This window comes from Dipodomys merriami, unplaced genomic scaffold (genome assembly GCF_024711535.1).
Source record: "Dipodomys merriami isolate MVZ:Mamm:240054 unplaced genomic scaffold, mDipMer1.0.p SCAF_412, whole genome shotgun sequence".
NCBI lineage: Eukaryota > Metazoa > Chordata > Mammalia > Rodentia > Heteromyidae > Dipodomys > Dipodomys merriami.
This window is the reverse complement of record NW_027205738.1, coordinates 887129-903322: the sequence shown is the minus strand read 5'-3', so window position 1 is coordinate 903322 and position 16194 is coordinate 887129. Positions and strand designations below refer to the sequence as shown.

At 48.6% G+C, this 16194-nt stretch overlaps 1 protein-coding gene across 7 annotated transcripts in view; it reads right to left on the bottom strand.

Annotated features, from left to right (window-relative positions):
• Positions 1-833: 833 nt before the first annotated feature.
• Positions 834-16194, bottom strand: part of LOC138807147 (maestro heat-like repeat-containing protein family member 7) — a 47294-nt gene continuing 31933 nt past the window's right edge. For all 7 annotated transcript variants that reach the window (XM_069992740.1, XM_069992743.1, XM_069992739.1 and 4 more), the window contains 9 exons: positions 15550-15687; positions 13297-13411; positions 11763-11903; positions 10417-10596; positions 9305-9460; positions 8870-8992; positions 5734-5836; positions 1657-1719; positions 834-1157 (listed from right to left, as the gene is read on the bottom strand). In XM_069992740.1, coding sequence (XP_069848841.1) covers positions 913-1157; positions 1657-1719; positions 5734-5836; positions 8870-8992; positions 9305-9460; positions 10417-10596; positions 11763-11903; positions 13297-13411; positions 15550-15687 — 1264 coding nt within the window. In that variant the 3' untranslated portion in view covers positions 834-912. The remainder of the gene's footprint in view (positions 1158-1656; positions 1720-5733; positions 5837-8869; positions 8993-9304; positions 9461-10416; positions 10597-11762; positions 11904-13296; positions 13412-15549; positions 15688-16194) is intronic.

Genomic DNA, 16194 nt, shown 5'->3' with positions numbered 1-16194 from the left:
TCTCTCCCTCCATTATAGGAATCTGATACTGGTCCTTGGTCCCACATACCCTGATCTGCTCCAGGTGGCACCTTATGGTCACCTCCCATTTGGGAAGTATCTTTTTTAGGAAACCTTCTCTGACATCTCAACACCCCGCTGGCCTGTGGCGCTTCATAGGGAACCTCCAGCCCCATGCCTCCCTGCTTTGCTGCTGGTATCTTTACATGTCTCCAATACTTCCACTAGTCCAAAATTTCAACCTTGGCCATATGACAACTTCCTTGTGGAACTGTCCTGTGATTGTAGGGGGTTGAGCAGCATCCAGGGCCTCTGCCCACTAGATGCTGATCCCAACCCACTTTCAACTTAAAACAACCAGAAATGTCTCCAGACATTGTAAAATAGTCCATAAGGGGCAAAAGTGCCCTAGGTGAGAACCTTCTGCCTCAGATCATGAAGTGTCCAGAGCCTGTACCTGCCTAGGTTAGAAGCTCTATAAATATTTGTAGAATCAGCTCTATAAAGATTCCTAGAATTAGAAAACATCACAGCACATAACCTAAGGATAGGACTCAAAGCCCTGAGACATGATATCATGGGATGGAGGATTCTTCTCTCCTCTTCTTTCTTCCTCCAAGGGAAACCCAAATCACTACTTCTTTAGCTCCTGTGATAATGGGGGCAGAGGAAGCTGAGACCTCCAGTGGCTTGTGACAAGCACCTATCTGAACTTCACCTTCCCCATCTACCCAGATTAGACATACTGCAACTGAGTCACCAACAGGCCATACCCCTCTCTCAGATTTGTCCCAGTATAACAGTGGGACATCTCCCATGAAGCACTCAGGGTGGAGAGGGAAGCCATGTGGCATTTATGTGTCCATGTCTGTGCTTGGACAGCTTGAAGGTGGGGGCTGTGGCTGTGTGACATCATTGCTTCAAGGACATCTTCCAGGAGCCCAGGGCCTGCATGATCCAGGAGCGCCGCTGGTGGGAAGTGGGCAGGTTCTCGCAGCTGGGGTTCCAGCGGTGCGTGGTGGCCGGGTCACACACCCATGAGTCCCCGTGTGGAAGTGGCCAAGAATTCCTCCAGCAGCTGGACAGGATGTGTTCCTGGGCCTGGGCTGCATAGATGCATACTGATGCTTCTGGATCATGCCTCAAGTTTTCCACAGCTGGATCACAGGGAGAAGAAAGACTATTGGTTAAGACGAGACCTCTAAGCTGGTCTCACTCCTTATCTTTCCTTCCCACCTTCTGGCCTTGGCTTGGATGCCCCCTGTGCAACATCTGCTCACCTCATTTTCCTCCAGCCCTCCAAACTGTTCCCAGCTTTCAAAGTGTGAATCAAAGCCTGCCTCCTCTAAGAAGCATTCCTGGATTGCCCCCAGTCTTCCTATATGCTCTTATCAGCTTTCCCAATTACAAAATAAGCTTGTACCCTCTTACGTCTAAACTATATATCCTGCACTAAATAGTTTCTAGCCCTAGCTTTGGGTCATTTTTCCCTCAGGTAGGCTGTATGTTCTACTCTTTGGGAACCCCATGGGGCCCCATACAGCTCTCATCCTGGATAGTGAAGGGAAGACCCTTGCCTTGGCTGTGTCCCTGCCCCTCCTGCTGCTCAGTGTCTCTCTGTCCCTAGAAATCTCGCAGGCCCAGGGCATGACTTACTGGCTTTCACTTCATTCAGCCGATCTTCCGTCATTATGCTGTCCATGCAGGGGACCAGGGACCCTGAAGCATCATTCAAAAGGTAAGGGCACCCAGCTCCTCAGCATAATGCCATCCATCCCATCTGAGGCCCAGACCTCCTCAGAGAAGCCTCCCAGTCCCCTCCAAAACCCACAAATGAAGACACAAAGGGGATCTCCATTCTTGGATACTCCCAGAGAGGTCCTGGGGGAGATAGTCAGTCCAGTAATCAAAGATAGCACCAGGATGGGGCAGGATCTAGACCATTGATTCTGACAGTGCTACCATAGGTTGGGCTTTAGCTTGCTTGTCTGAAATGCAGGGAGATACTGTGTCCACTGCCCACTGCTCTACGATGAGTGAATGGCAGCAATATTCAGGACCCTGAGCACCTTGTGCACCTGTCAGTTGTGGCTGCCAAGGGCCCCAGAGGCACTGAGACTCCATATTCTGGGTCCAAGAACTCCTTCCCACCATCTCTCAGTCATGGCAAGCCCTGTTGCATGCTGCCTACAGCCTGGGCACCTGCCTGGCTCCCACAGTGTTCGCAGCTTCTCCAGTGCCCACACTACTTACTTACCTCTCAGAATGCCTTTTTCTCCCATCTTTCTGTTCTGGAAAGTCCTGTTGGTCCTTGCATGTACAGTCTATCCCAGACTAAGTTAGGTGACTGCCTCAGTTCCCAGAGTGTCTGTGAATCTTTACTGTCTGCATATGGTATCTTAGTTATGATTATGAATCTTAAATCCCACAAGATCAGATCTTAGCTCAGTTGGAGGAGGGTAAAGTGAATCCCTGATGTCCCTAAGATTATATACAGAATTATATGCATAAACATTTTTTAGGTGGCCCTGGGTTTGAATTCAGGCATCATACTTGTGCAAACACTGTATACTGCTTGAGCCATAGACTCAACTCTCTTGTGTGTGTATGTTTTTTGTGTTTTGTGTTTTGTATCTGTGTGTGTGTATGGTTTGTTTGTTTGGTTGGTTTTTGGTTGTGGGGCTTGTCCCTGTGCTCTTTAGCTCAAGGCTAGCGCTCTACTACTTGAGCCACAGAGCCAATTCCAGTTTTCTGGTCGCTTATTGGAGATGAGTCTCACAGACTTTCCTGCCCAGGCTTGATTTTTTTTTTGTCAGTTGTGGGCCTTGAACTCTGGGCTTGGGCACTGTCCCTACGCTCTTCAGCTCAAGGCAAGTGCTCTACTGCTTGAGCCACAGCACCATTTCTGGTTTTCTAGTGGTTTATTGGAGATAAGAGTCTCATGGACTTTCCTGCCCGGACTGGCTTTGAACCTTGATCCTCAGATTTCAGCCTCCTGAGTAGTTAGGATTACAGGGGTGAGCCACCAGCGCCTGGCCCAGGCTTGCTTTGAACCACAATTCTCATATTTCAGTCTCCTGAGCAGCTAGGATTACAGGCATGACGCCCAGCTTGTGTGTATGTTTTTAATGGCCAACCAAGGCTGGTCTTGAACTCTCAACTTTCCTGAGATTAGAGATATGTGCCACTATGTCCAGTTCATATATGCATTTTTCTATGACAAGTATCCATAACCTTGAAGGAGGGTCTCACAAAAGATCTGTGATTTAAAAGAGGTTAGAGTCAGATGCCTAGTAGCTACTCAAGAGGCTGAGATCTGAGGATTGCAGTTTGAAGCCAGCCTAGTCAGAAAAGTCCCCATGAGACACTTATCTCCAATTAACCACTCAAAAACTGGAAGTGGCACTGTAGCTCAAAATGGTTCAGTGCTTGCCTTGAGCAAAAAGAGCTCAGGGATAGTCTTGGTCCTGAGTTTAAGCCCCACAACTGGCAATAAACAAACAAACAAACAAATAGAGGCTAGAAAGCTCTGCACTGCATCAAGAACTGTTGTGGGCAGAGCTAGGCTCTGCTCAGCCTTAATTCCCCAGCACAGGTCCAGGTATGAGATGTTAAACACTATTTGATTGGAGATAGCTTTAAAGAAATCAGCAGCTAGGAAACAGATGTCACTTCTTAAGAGACAGGGGGGCTCCGAATGTGGCTTAGTGGTAGAGTGCTTGCCTAGCAAGCATGAAGCCCTGGGTTCAGTTCCTCAGTACCATATAAACAGAAAAGGCCGGAGGTGGGCTGTAGCTCAAGTGGTAGAGTGCTAGCCTTGAACAAAAGAATCTCAGGGACAGTGCCTAAGCCCTGAGTTCAAGCCTCAGGACTGACAGAGAAAGGAGAGGGGCCTTCTGAGCAGCACAACATTTATTAGACTAGTCACCTCATCACACCTCTGCCTAAACCTTCACTCCCAAACCCCTATCAGCACCACCCTCTGAAGGTTTCTCTTACCTAAGCATTATGCCTGACAAAGAGAAAAAGATCAATCAGTGTTTGTTGTGTAAGCCAACAGATGGCTGGCTGGCTGAGTAGGTGAATGGATGGGTGGATGGATGGGGTTGATGGTTCCATGGGTGGGTAAATGGATGGTACAGATAAATGGATGAGTGGACAGGTGGGTAGAAGGATAGATGGTTAGATGATGAGTAGGTGAGTATGTGGGTGGATTGGAAGATGGATGGATTGATGGATAGATGGATGAATGGATACATGAGTGGGCAGCTTGTGAATGGATGAGCAGATTGATTGGTGGATAGATGGATGAGTAGATAAGTAGGCAGGTTTGTGGATAGATTGATAGATTGATGAGTGGATGGATGGATAGATGGATGAATGAATGGATACATGAGTGGGCAACTGGGTAAATGGATGGTAGATGGATTGATGGATGGATAGATGGATGAGTAGGCAGATATGTAAGTAGAGAGATTGGTGAGTGGATGCATAGGCAGATGGATGGATGGGTGGATGGATGGTGGATGGATGGATGATGATGAGTGAGATGGTACGATGAGATGGGTGGATGGATGAAAAAGAGCAAATGAACTGAGGGAAGACTATACAGAGGTAATAAGCTCCAAGCCTCTCTGTAGCAAGGTCTCCTGGTCCTTGGTTAAGGGAATGTGGTCTTGAGGGCAAATAAGCAGTGGTATGGTATGGCATGGTATAGCATGGTATGGTATGGTACAGTATGGTTTATAGAAGGAAGGCCACCTGGCACACAATCAGAAGGAGATTCTGGGGGGAATTCTGAATAAAGGGATCTGCTATTTGTTTTTTCCCAAGAAAGGCAGAGGTTGGGATTGTGGACAATAAAAAGAATGGAGGCAGCAGGGCGTTGGTGGCTCACGCCTGTAATCCTAGCTACTCAGGAGGCTGAGATCTGAGGATCACGGTTCAAAGCCAACCCAGGCAGGAAAGTCGGTGAGACTCTTATCTCCAATATACCACTTAGGAAGTGGTGCTGTGGCTCAAGTAATAGAGCACTAGCCTTGAGCTGAAGAGCTCAAGGGAACAGCGCCCAGGCCCAGAGTTCAAGCCCCATGACCAACAACAACAACAACAAAAAGAATGGAGGCAACTAACTGAACATCTCAACATGACAGGTCTTATCTTTCAAAAAAATTTTCTCATCCAGTCTGTGAAATGGGAGTTGATGCCCATCTTATAGATGAGGAAACTGATGCTCGGAGGGAATAAATGAGAGAGAGAGAGAGAGAGAGAGAGAGAGAGAGAGAGAGAGAGAGAGAGAGAGAGAGAGAGAGAGAGAGAGAGAGAGAGAGAGAGAGAGAGAGAGAGAGAAGAGATCATGAACTGAGATTCTACCCTCCTCTTCATCCTGCTGCCTGGCTTCTGCTGCTATAGTCAGTAGGGGATTTGCCCTAACTCCCATGAGGCTTGGCCACATTCTTACTCCAGGGAACAGCAGCAGCTCAGCTGAGTATAGTTGCTCAGGCAATGAACCTGCACAAAGATTTCGGGCTGAATTCAGCCTATGGCTATGTTCTAGGTCATGATCTTGAAAATGAGAAGACCACCTAATGTGCCACTTAAAGACAAACTGCTGGCCAAGCCTTATACCTTAGGTGAGGCATTGCTCAACTGCCAAAAGGGCTGGTGGCAGCCGGAGCGACTGGAGAGCGGGCAGAGCCCTGGCAGCAGGAGAGGTTTATGCGGAGCAGTTACCTATGAACATGACCGAGGACTTCCGGAGGGAGGCCTGTGAGTTCTTGGTGTACTCCAGGCTCTGGTTGAGGAAAGTCAAGGCGCTGTCTCGGTGGGTGTTCACCTGGGAACAAAGAGAAATCCCCACAGTCCTGGCTCTCAGGGTCCAGCTTTCCTCCTTGAAGTCAGGAGTTGTGATCCTGCCCCACCACTTAGCCTGGTGCCCTGCTCTTGAACATCTCTGCTGCCCAGCCCACTGCCAAAGATTCTCAAGAGGCCAAGTCCCATTTCTCTTAGCTAATTACAACAGAGACATAAATAATGTTCCTGCACTGGGGAGTCTCCTTCCAATACACCCCTCCCCAGATTCCACCAGAGATGTGACATTCAAGAGACATGACAGATAAGGAGATAGGTTGGACAAGGGTGAAGGATACACATTGTAAAGCAGCAAGGGATAAACTGAGAATCTTAAAAGCCAGGCAGGAATGGGGTTTCCTCATGCTTGGAAGTACGATGGCAGCAATTGTTCATGACAGGGCAGTAACAGGGTTTTATGTAATATAATCTGGTCATGGTGGTTAGAGGGTCTGGTAGTAGAAGCTGGGAGGAGTGATCTAGCTGAGAAGCTGTAGCGGGACATGAAGAGAAATCTGACCTAATCATTCTCCTGGTGACTACCTCATGGCCAAGACTAGTGTCTGGTCTGAACTCTAGGGCCTAGTAGGCAAAGGCTTCATGGTCACATTCTGTGTCCCACATCTTTCATTCCCAGCCTCCACTGCCATGCTCTAGATCATTGTTTTAGACCATGTTCTAGACCAAGTTCTAGACCAGGTTCCAGAATGTGGTCTAGAACAAAGACATGGCCTGCATGCTATTCATGATCTGTGCACTGTACAAGCAGTTGCTCCTATTTAGAGTGTCCTTCCCTCTCTTCCTCACCTCTTATCCTTCTAGCCTCAGCCTGGCTGTCACCTCCTCCCTAAAGCTTTCCACCACCCTCAGGCAGAGCTCATTTGCCATGCTTGATGGCCCTGCAACATGTTAATACCTGTGACACGATCATAATGTATAGTGGGCTCACCCTGTATTTTGGTTCAGAGTCCTCAACACCTAGACAGGGCCTGACTTGGGAATTGGGATCCCAAAAGTATTAGCTACATGAATGAATGAATGAATGAATGAGTGAGTGAGTGAATACACTGATAGTAAGTTACCAACCCCTTCTTAAAGCTAGGGCTAGAGGTCAACCTACACATGAGCAAAGCTGCCCATAGCTTATAGTGCCAAAAAAAAAAGTGAGATCTAGAAGGAGCCACCACAGAGGGTCACAAATGCAGCCACAAGCCACAGGGGCCTGAGTGCAGTGAGCAGCAGTGTTTTCTTTTTCTTTTTTTTCCCTTTATTTATTTATTTATTTTTGCTTGTTTTGGAGCTTGAACTTGGGACCTGGGCTCTGTCCCTGAGCCTCTCTGTGTTCAAGGCTAGTGCTTTACTACTTGAGGCACAGTACCACTTCTGGCTTTTTCTGTGTATGCAGTACTGAGGAATCGAACCCAGGGCTTCATGCATGCTAGGCAGGCACTCTACCACTATGCCACATTCCCAGTCAGCAGCAAGCAGTGTTTTAAATAACTTAAACTAGCTATTAATTCTTAGTTAATAATAATGTAGGTTTCTCACAAAGGCATAATGTCTACGTGTATCTGATCATATAAAATAATATTTATTGAAATGAACTCCAGGAAATGGAATCATGAGGTTTATTTTTGATTGTTTTTGTTTTCTTTTCTTTTTATCTTATTTATCTATCTTTGGTAGAGCAATGGGGGCGGACACAGAAAATGGAGAAGCAATGGGTGAATAAATACAGCAGTGGTACTTGCTAGACACTATGTTAAAAATGAACTGGGACTGGGAAGGTGGCTCAGTGGTAGAGTGCTTGCCTTGCATGCATGAGGCCCTGGGTTCAATTCCTCAGCACCACATACACAGAAAAAGCTGGAAGTGGGTGCTATGGCTCAAGTGGTAGAGTGCTAGCCTTGAGCTGAAGAGCTCAGAACAGTGCCCAGGCCCAGAGTTCAAGCTCTACAACCAGCAAAAAAAAAAAAAAAAAAAAAAAAAAAAAAGAACTATACAACTTGTGGGTGGGAATGGAGGGAAAAACTGGGAGAGAAAGAAGGAAGGGGTGGTATTGTCCAAAAAGAAATGTACTCTTAGCTGGGCCCTGGTGGCTCATGCCTGTAAGCCTAGTTACTCAGGAGGCTGAGATCTAAGGATCACAGTTCAAAGCCAGCCCAAGGGAGAAAGTCCATGAAACCATCTCCAATTAAGCACCAGAAAACTGGAAGTGGAGCTGTGGTTCAAAGTAGTAAAGCTCTAGCCTTGAGTAAAAGAGCTCAGAGACAGCACCAGGTCTTGAGTTCAAGCCCTATGATCAACCAAAAGAAAAAGTAAAACAAAGAAGTATGCTCTTTACCTGACTTAGGTAACTGTAACCTCTGTACATCACATTATAATAACAATAATGTAGCTTTTCTAGCATGTTTTGTGGCAAGGAGTCTACTTGGTAAGCTGGAAGAGACCTAAGCCAAGCTGGGTGCCAGTGCTCACACTTATAATCTTAGCTACTCAGGAGGCTGAGATCTGAGGATCAAGGTTTGAAAGCCAGCCCAGTCAGGAAAGAGGTCTGTGGGACTCATCTCCAATTAAGCACCCCATCCCCCTAAAAAAAAATCTAGAAGTGGAGCTGTGGCTCAAGTAGTAGACCACTAGCCTTGAGCACAAAATCTCAGGAACAATGCCCAGGGCCTGAGTTCAAATCCCAATACTGGCACAAAATAAAATAACATAAAAACATAAATAACATAGAACAAATGTGGAAGGAGAGAGGAGGAAGAAATCCTAGGTGACCCCAGGTTTTTGCTTTGAGAACTAAAGGGACAGAGCAGAATTGGAAGGGAAAGGCAGAAGTCCAACAGAGCTGTGGGGGTCATCCAAGGTGTCCAGTGACCAGCAGAGAGCATCCCTAAGGGTCAGGGGTGTTAGAGATGAAGATGGAGGCTCTGGAGTCAGTGGCTTGTAGGAGGTGGTGGAATCAGTCAAAGTGCTGGTATGAAAGGAAGAAGCCATGGTTGTTTCCGGAAGCACTCACAAGGTACTTGCAGATTTTGGCCACTGTCTGCTGCTGGTTGTCCCAGGACTTCCGGCTATATGCTCTTTTGGGTAACTCCCAAGCCATGAAGCAGGAGCAACGGAACAGGGTCTTCAAACATTTCTGGGAATGGACAGGAGGAGAATACCAGAGTCATGAAATTCCAAGATAGCCAGAACATGTTCCAGAAAAAAAAGAAAAATGTGTAAAAGTTGGACTTTGGAAGCTCACTCCTATCTGAAATGTACAATTATGAAGTTAGTTCTTCTGAAGGAAAATAACTAACATGGATGCCTTTGGGAAACACATCTGGTTGGAGGAAAATAATAAGACTTTCACTGGGTTGATTGTGGTCTTGGCCTGGTTTCTACAGAGAGAGGTACACCAGCAGGGCCTGGGAGTGGAGGAGAGGGCCCAGCGCCCGTGCTCACTCACCTGAACCACCTTAGGGTTGCCATCCTGCATAATCAGAAGTAGAGGCACCAAGGTGCCGATCAGCTGCTCCTCCATGGCTTGGGTGCGGGGCTCCCGGAGCTTCTGGACCACCTTCCCATACAGGTTGATGCAGGAGATACGCACATCCTCTCTTGACTAGGACAGATGGGAGGCTTAGGGGTGCCCCTCCTCCAGGAGGTGGCTCTATTACCTTCTCTTCCCTCAGTCAGAGGCACTCTCCCAGAGAGGTCAGCCAAGGTCAACTGGTGGTGCTCCCCTTAGGTTCTGGAGCTCTCCATTCTTCCCAGCCAGGACTCCCACTAACTTAAAGGGTGTCTTTATGTCAGATAAGAAAAGGCCCCTCACTGAAACTGCTTTTAAAAAAGAAGTACCCTCTCCATTTTTGTGGCTGTCCTGGGTCTTAAACTCAGTGCCTAGGCACTGTCACTGAACTTCTTTTGTTCAAGGCTAGCACTCCACCACTTGAGCCACAACTCCACTTCTGGCTCTTTTTGTAGAGATAAAAGTCTCACAGATGTTTCTGTTTGAGCTGGCTTTGAACCATGATCCTCAGATCTCAGCCTCCAGAGTAGCTAGGATTACAGATATGAGTCACCAATGAGTCAACACTCCCTTTCAAGGCAGACCAGTGGCAATAGTTCACTATCATTGGGGAGATGCAATTATAAAAGAAGAATCCCCAACTATGTGCCGGTGGCTTATGCCTGTAATCCTAGCTACTCCGGAGACTGAGATCCAGAGGATTGTAGTTCAAAGTCAGCTTGGGCAGAAAAGTCCAAGAGATTCCATCTCCAAAATAACCAGGAAAAGTCAGGCTGGAGGCATGGCTCAGGTTGTAAGTGCTAGCCTCAAGTTCAAATTCAGTACTGTCAAAAAATTTTTAAAAAACTGTTAAAGAAGAGCTCCTTCCAGGAGGACCAGTAAGAATGTTGAGCCTTCTCTGGACAAACAACTGCAAAAGATGAAGACCAGCTAGATCCAGGTTTCCCACTAGGCAGATTAATGTGACTATTCCAAGACGCAACAAGGTAGACAGAAGAGGTGCTAAAGAGACACCTTCCCTAAACCCCTTGTCCCACAGGATTTCTTACATCACTGAAGTGGGGCAGCAGGATCTGTAGCATCTCCACGTAGACAGAGCTGTCCGTCAGCTTCCAGCCTTGCCCTTTGAAGATGGTCTTGAGGTTGTGGGCTGCATCCACCACCAGCATGCCATCCACACTCCTCAAGCCCTTCACCATGGATGGCAGGAGGGCCTGAACCTTGGCCATCTGGGTGGCAGAAGGATGTGGAACAGGGTTCTTCCTAGGCCCCTGAGTCACCCAGGCTGAACTGGGTGGCTCTACTCCAGGCCCAGGATTCCTGCCTATGCCTTGTCTCTGGCCTGGACATCTTCCCTCAGGCTCTTGCTTGGGCCTTGATGACTCCCTCCTGGCCTCAATTCCTGAGACCCTTTGTTGTTGGTCTCCTACTTTGGCATTAGATAAATGACATGAGCATTAAGAGTTAGCTTCTAAGCCAGGTGTGGTCACTCACACAGGTAAGCTTAGCTACTCAGAAGGCTGAGATCTAAGGATTGAGATTCAAAGCCAACCCAGGCAGTTGAGTCTGTAAGACTATAATCTCCAATTAATGACCAGAAACAACCAGAAAACTGGAAATGACATTATGGCTAGAGCACTAGTCTTGAGCAAAATTTCTCTGGAACAGTTCAAGACTACAAGTTCAAGCCCCATAACTGACAAAAAAAAAAAAAAAAAAGCTTCCAGTGGCGCACCCCTGAAACCCTAGCTCCCTAGCTACATAGGAAGCATGATATCTGAGATAAGAGGATTGCTGCTTGGGGCCAGCCCAGACAGGAAAATCCAAGAGACCCATCACCAATGAACTACTAAAAAGCCATAAGTGGAACTGTGGCTCCAGTGGTAGAGCACCACTTTTGAGCAAAAAAGCTAAGAGATAGCACCCACTCCTGAGTTTAAGTCCCAGTATCAAAACACACACACACACACACACACACACACACACACACACACACACACACACACACACACACACACACACACACACACACACCATATTAGCTTTTGAATTTGTGGCTTGTCCCTTCATCCTGGCTACATCATAAGCTGCAATGGTGCAAGGGAGAAAAAGCAGCTGGACCTCTGTTTCCTAATCTATGACTAGGAATAATAGCTATCACCCCCTTTCTCCTATATACAATCTTTAAGGTCATGGTGCAAACCTAGATTTGGGAACTGTTGACAATATTAAAATACATACAAATCATGAAAGCAGATCCATTTTATAGATGGGATCACTAAAGCCAGACACAGACTCTGAATCTAGCTGCTAACATCTAAAAGACTATGACAGCCAACATCCAAGATCTAGTCCAGCCCAGAGCCTGGACTAGACTCCCTCTGCCCTCACTTACCTTCTCAGATCGGTGGGCCAGGATGACCAGGCCTCGGATGGATAGCACCTTCATGATGGGATCGCGGTGACTCAGGCCTTCCACCATCCTCCCAAGAGAGTACTCCTCGGGGATCCGGCGTGCCTGCTCCATCTGGAGCAGCTAAAGGAGTAAACATACTCCAAGGTCAAGGGCCAGCAAATCAGCATGCTCAGCCTGTGGACCTGGCATTGCAGGCAATCAAAGCCAACAGTTGGCTGGAAAACTCTAGCTGTTGCATCCCTTCTGCTGGGACACACTCTCCATTCTGATTCCCACATGACATCCCATTGCTTCTTCCAAAATTCAGCCCTGGGAATCTGCGCTTGTACAGGGCCCTTCCAGGCTGTCCACTGCCTTTCCTGGGCAGCCTCAGAGAGAGGCCTCTTCCTGAGGCTGAGTGAGACAGATCAGGAGTCTCTTGACTCTTGAGCTGTGTGACCCCCAAAACTACCCAGCTTCATCTAATCAGTAGCACGATTCTTCCTTTGCATGGTTGCCAGGGTTAGTAGTGGGGCAGAAAAAAAGGTAGACACAGTATTTGGCACACAGGCCTACACAAAATGGTACCAGAAATACAACCTGACAGAGCTAGAGCTGGAACCCAGCACTCTAGATCTCAAGACCAGGTTTGCCCTCTCTGGCAATGACACATTCTGCTGTCATATCAGGGTTGGGCCTGGTGTTGCCATGTAAACCTGACATGGTCCTTTCTTCCCACATTCACAGTCCTGAGGGGAGGAGGGATAGCGATCCATGGGTGCAATGTTCCATCAGGGAAAGATAGAAATAATTCTCAAGCTGCATGGCAGGTCTGATGGATCGATGACCTGTACGTACGTAAGGCCACTGGACTAGGTACTTAAAATGGTAGACTGGCACCCACTGTGTATCTCAACACAGTAAGCTAAAGGAGAAAGGTTTTGTGTGTGTGTGTGCGCGCACACGCGCGCGTGCACGAGCGTGTGTACGCTGTGCCTTGGCTTCCTCCTCTAAAGTGGGTCTTGTACTAGTCTCTGTGTCTCTAGAAGTGACTAGCTATGAAAGAGTGCCAGTCCCCCACTCTGGGCCAGTCCCTCCCACTTCCTCCTGACTCAGCCCCAGCACCTCCAACCAACCCTTGCTTTAGATGTCACTTCCTGCAAGAAGCCCTGCCTGAAGCCCCTCCCAAAACTCTGCTCTTCCTTCACTGCCCACTTTAGTCATGCAATGCCATCCCCATGTTATAATGGGGATGACCTCTGGCTCCCTTGCCACACCAAGAACATTTTGAAGTCAACATGAACTCAAGTTCCTGTTTGCATCGTTAGTGCCTGGCCCACAGGGGTGCCCAGCAATGGTTGGAGATTACACAGAGACATCGGGGAAGTCTGTGGGAAATGGATTGGGGAGCAGAGGTAGAGAGGAAAGGGACAAGGGAAGCAAAAAGGCTTGTAGAGCAACCTCCAGCGTGCTCTGAGTCTGGGATGAGCCCGACATCCCGCCACCACACCCCCACGCCTGGCCTGGTCAGTACCTCCACGAAGAAGGCGGTGGCTGTGATCTTGTGCTTCTCGTCGCCGCGCTCCAGGAGTGGGATGAGCAGGTAGAGGATGCGGCACAACTCCTGGCAGGAGTACTGCACCATGGCCCTGGTATGTGTGAGGGAGCAGTTCCTCAGGCTCTCCTACTCCCTGAGGATCTGCTGGGTGAGGGCTGGCTGGGACAGTCAGGATCACCAAGATGCTGTGATGCTGTGTTCCAGCTGTCCCACCTCAAAGACATCCCAGAGGCCATCGGGGTTTTGTGTGTGTGTGTGTGTGTGTGTGTGTGTGTGTGTGTGTGTGTGTGTGTGTGTGTGTGTGTGTGTGTGTGTGTGTGTGTGCCAGTAATAGGATTTGAACTCACAGCCTGGGCTCTATCCCTTAGCTTTTTCACCCAAGCCTGGCACTCTACCATTTGAGCCACAGCTCTATTTCAACTTTTTGGTGGTTCATTGGAGATAAGAGTCTCGTGGACTTTCCTGACCCAACTGGCTTCAAACCTCAATCCTCAGATCTCAGCCTCCTGAGCAGCTAGGATTATAGGTGTGAACCAGAGGCCATAAGGTTTAAATATTTCCTTTTACAGCTGGGGAAACTTGAGACTAGAGTGCAGAAGTGACTTGCCTGAGGGCCCAGGGAAAATCAGTAGGACAGAACAGATGAAGAGCTGGGCTGCATAGGGCCATGCTGGAGGCAGGGATTGGAAGGGGCGGGGGGAGTTGTGGGGGGAGGTTCACTCATACCAGGCAGTAACCAGATGCTTTTCCCTTAGTTGTTCCATTTGGACCTCACCATTGTCCTCAGAGGCTGGCTGCTATTAGCTCCATGCACAGATGAGGAAATGAAGGCTGTGAGCATGAGCTGCTCAAAGCCACCGGGCTGGAAAATGGCAGGGCTCCCATGCCCACTGCCTTTCTCCTCCTGCTCACCCAACTAAGCCAGCAGTGCTCAAGGTGCACCCCTGTCACCTCAGCCAACATCAGCACCACTGTTAGAAACTGTCCGAAATACACAAGGCACATTCTTGGGCTAGAAGTGTGGCTTAACTGTAGAGTGTCGACTTTGTAAGCACAAGGCTCTGAGTTCAAATCCCAACTACTACCAAAATAAGAAAAAAAGAAATGCAAATATTCTCAAGGCCTTATCCTAGACCCCTTCCCCCCAAAAGCAGAACTCAGAGCAGGGCCAGCAGATCTTACATGCTATAAGGACTATCTATATCCAATTCTCCTCCTCCTCCTCCTCCTCCTCCTCCTCCTCCTCCTCCTCCTCCTCCTCCTCCTCCTCCTCCTCCTCCTCCTCCTCCTCCTCCTCCTCCTCCTCCTCCTCCTCCTGCTGCTGCTGCTGCTGCTGCTGCTCTTCCTCTTCCTCCTCTTTCTTCCTCCTCCTCCTCTCTCTTTTCCTCCTCCTCTCTCTCTTCCTCCTACTCCTCTCTCCCTCTCCCTCTCCCTCTCCCTCTCCCTCTCCCTCTCCCTCTCTCCCTCCCTCCCTCCCTCCCTCCCTCCCTCTCTCTCTCTCTCTCTCTCTCTCTCTCTCTCTCTCTCTCTCTCTCTCTCTCTCTCTCTCTCTCTCTCTCTCTCTCTCTCTCTCTCTGTACTAGGATTTGAACTCAGGGCTCAGTTCATCTCTTATGGCTGGTGTTTAGCACTCAAGCCATGCCTCCAGTCCCAGCTTTCTCATGGTTAGAGATAAGAGTATTTTTGGATTTTGCCGAGGCTAGCATCAAACTTTGGTCCTCATATATCAGAATCCTGGGTACTTAGGATTATAGATGTGATCCACTAGCAACTGACCTTTTCCCAATTCTTTGTGAGTTAGTGTATAATCATACACAGATAATCAGAATGAGAGCCTAGATTCAAATCCTGACCTCAGCCCTTGCTGTTTGACTTCAGTTCTCTGAGCCTCAACTTCCTTACATGTAATGGCAGGGAAGTAACAGCTCTATTCAATGGGACCATCCAGGTAGCACCTCTTTGGTTGGTACTCAGTAAATGTGGATGCTGTGACCTCTGGGCAGCGTGCACCCTATGTGTGATTGGGGAAGGAAGTCTGGTTGAGGCCAGCAGATCCGTTTTCACTCTTCCACTCTCTGGCTGAGTGACTTTGGATGCATGATAGACCCTCTCTGGGTGTAGGCTACAGGGAATCGGTGACAGAGGGAGCAAGAGGTCTTGCTCAGGTACCAGCCACAGTCTAAGGATCTGAAATTTCTGCCCATCCAGCCCCTGCCATCCCCACCTTACCTTGCCAGCAGAGACACTGCGCGATGGTGGTTTTCTGCCTGCCCCATGAGCTCCCAGCCCCCTTGGTCCTCCAGAAATGTGGCCTCGTACGAGCAGCCCATCTTCAGCAGCAGGGTCTTCACCACCCTCACTATCCAGCTGCCAAGACAAGGGGGTGAGGCATTAGGTCCACCTGCCCCTCGCCAGCCAAGCTTTCCTGCACCAGCCTCACCACAGGCCTCCCTCCACCAGCCTCTCTCCCACTATCAGCAGCTGTCCGTTCCCACTATCTTCTCTCCACTGCACTAATTGTTAGAGGAGTGCATTGAGCCCACAAATGTGGCAAATTACAAATATTTAGCTTTCTAAATAAGAGAGGAAACAGAAGCAACACTCCCCTCCCTGGAAAGACAGCTTGGACCATCCCTTTTCTCCTGAGCCTCACTCACTGGGTGGAGAAGGCCACAACAAGCCTCTCCAGCCTTCCTGGTCCTCCTTGTCCAGCCCCCCCCACACACACACACTGCCCATCAAGCCATGGCTGGATTGATGGCTTGCAGACAGACCTCTCTGCTCACTTGGCCACTCAGTCTCCTGCCCAGGGGTCCTTTTCTTGCCTCAGGACACTGTAGGAGTAATCCCCACCTAGACACATAGCAGAGGTCC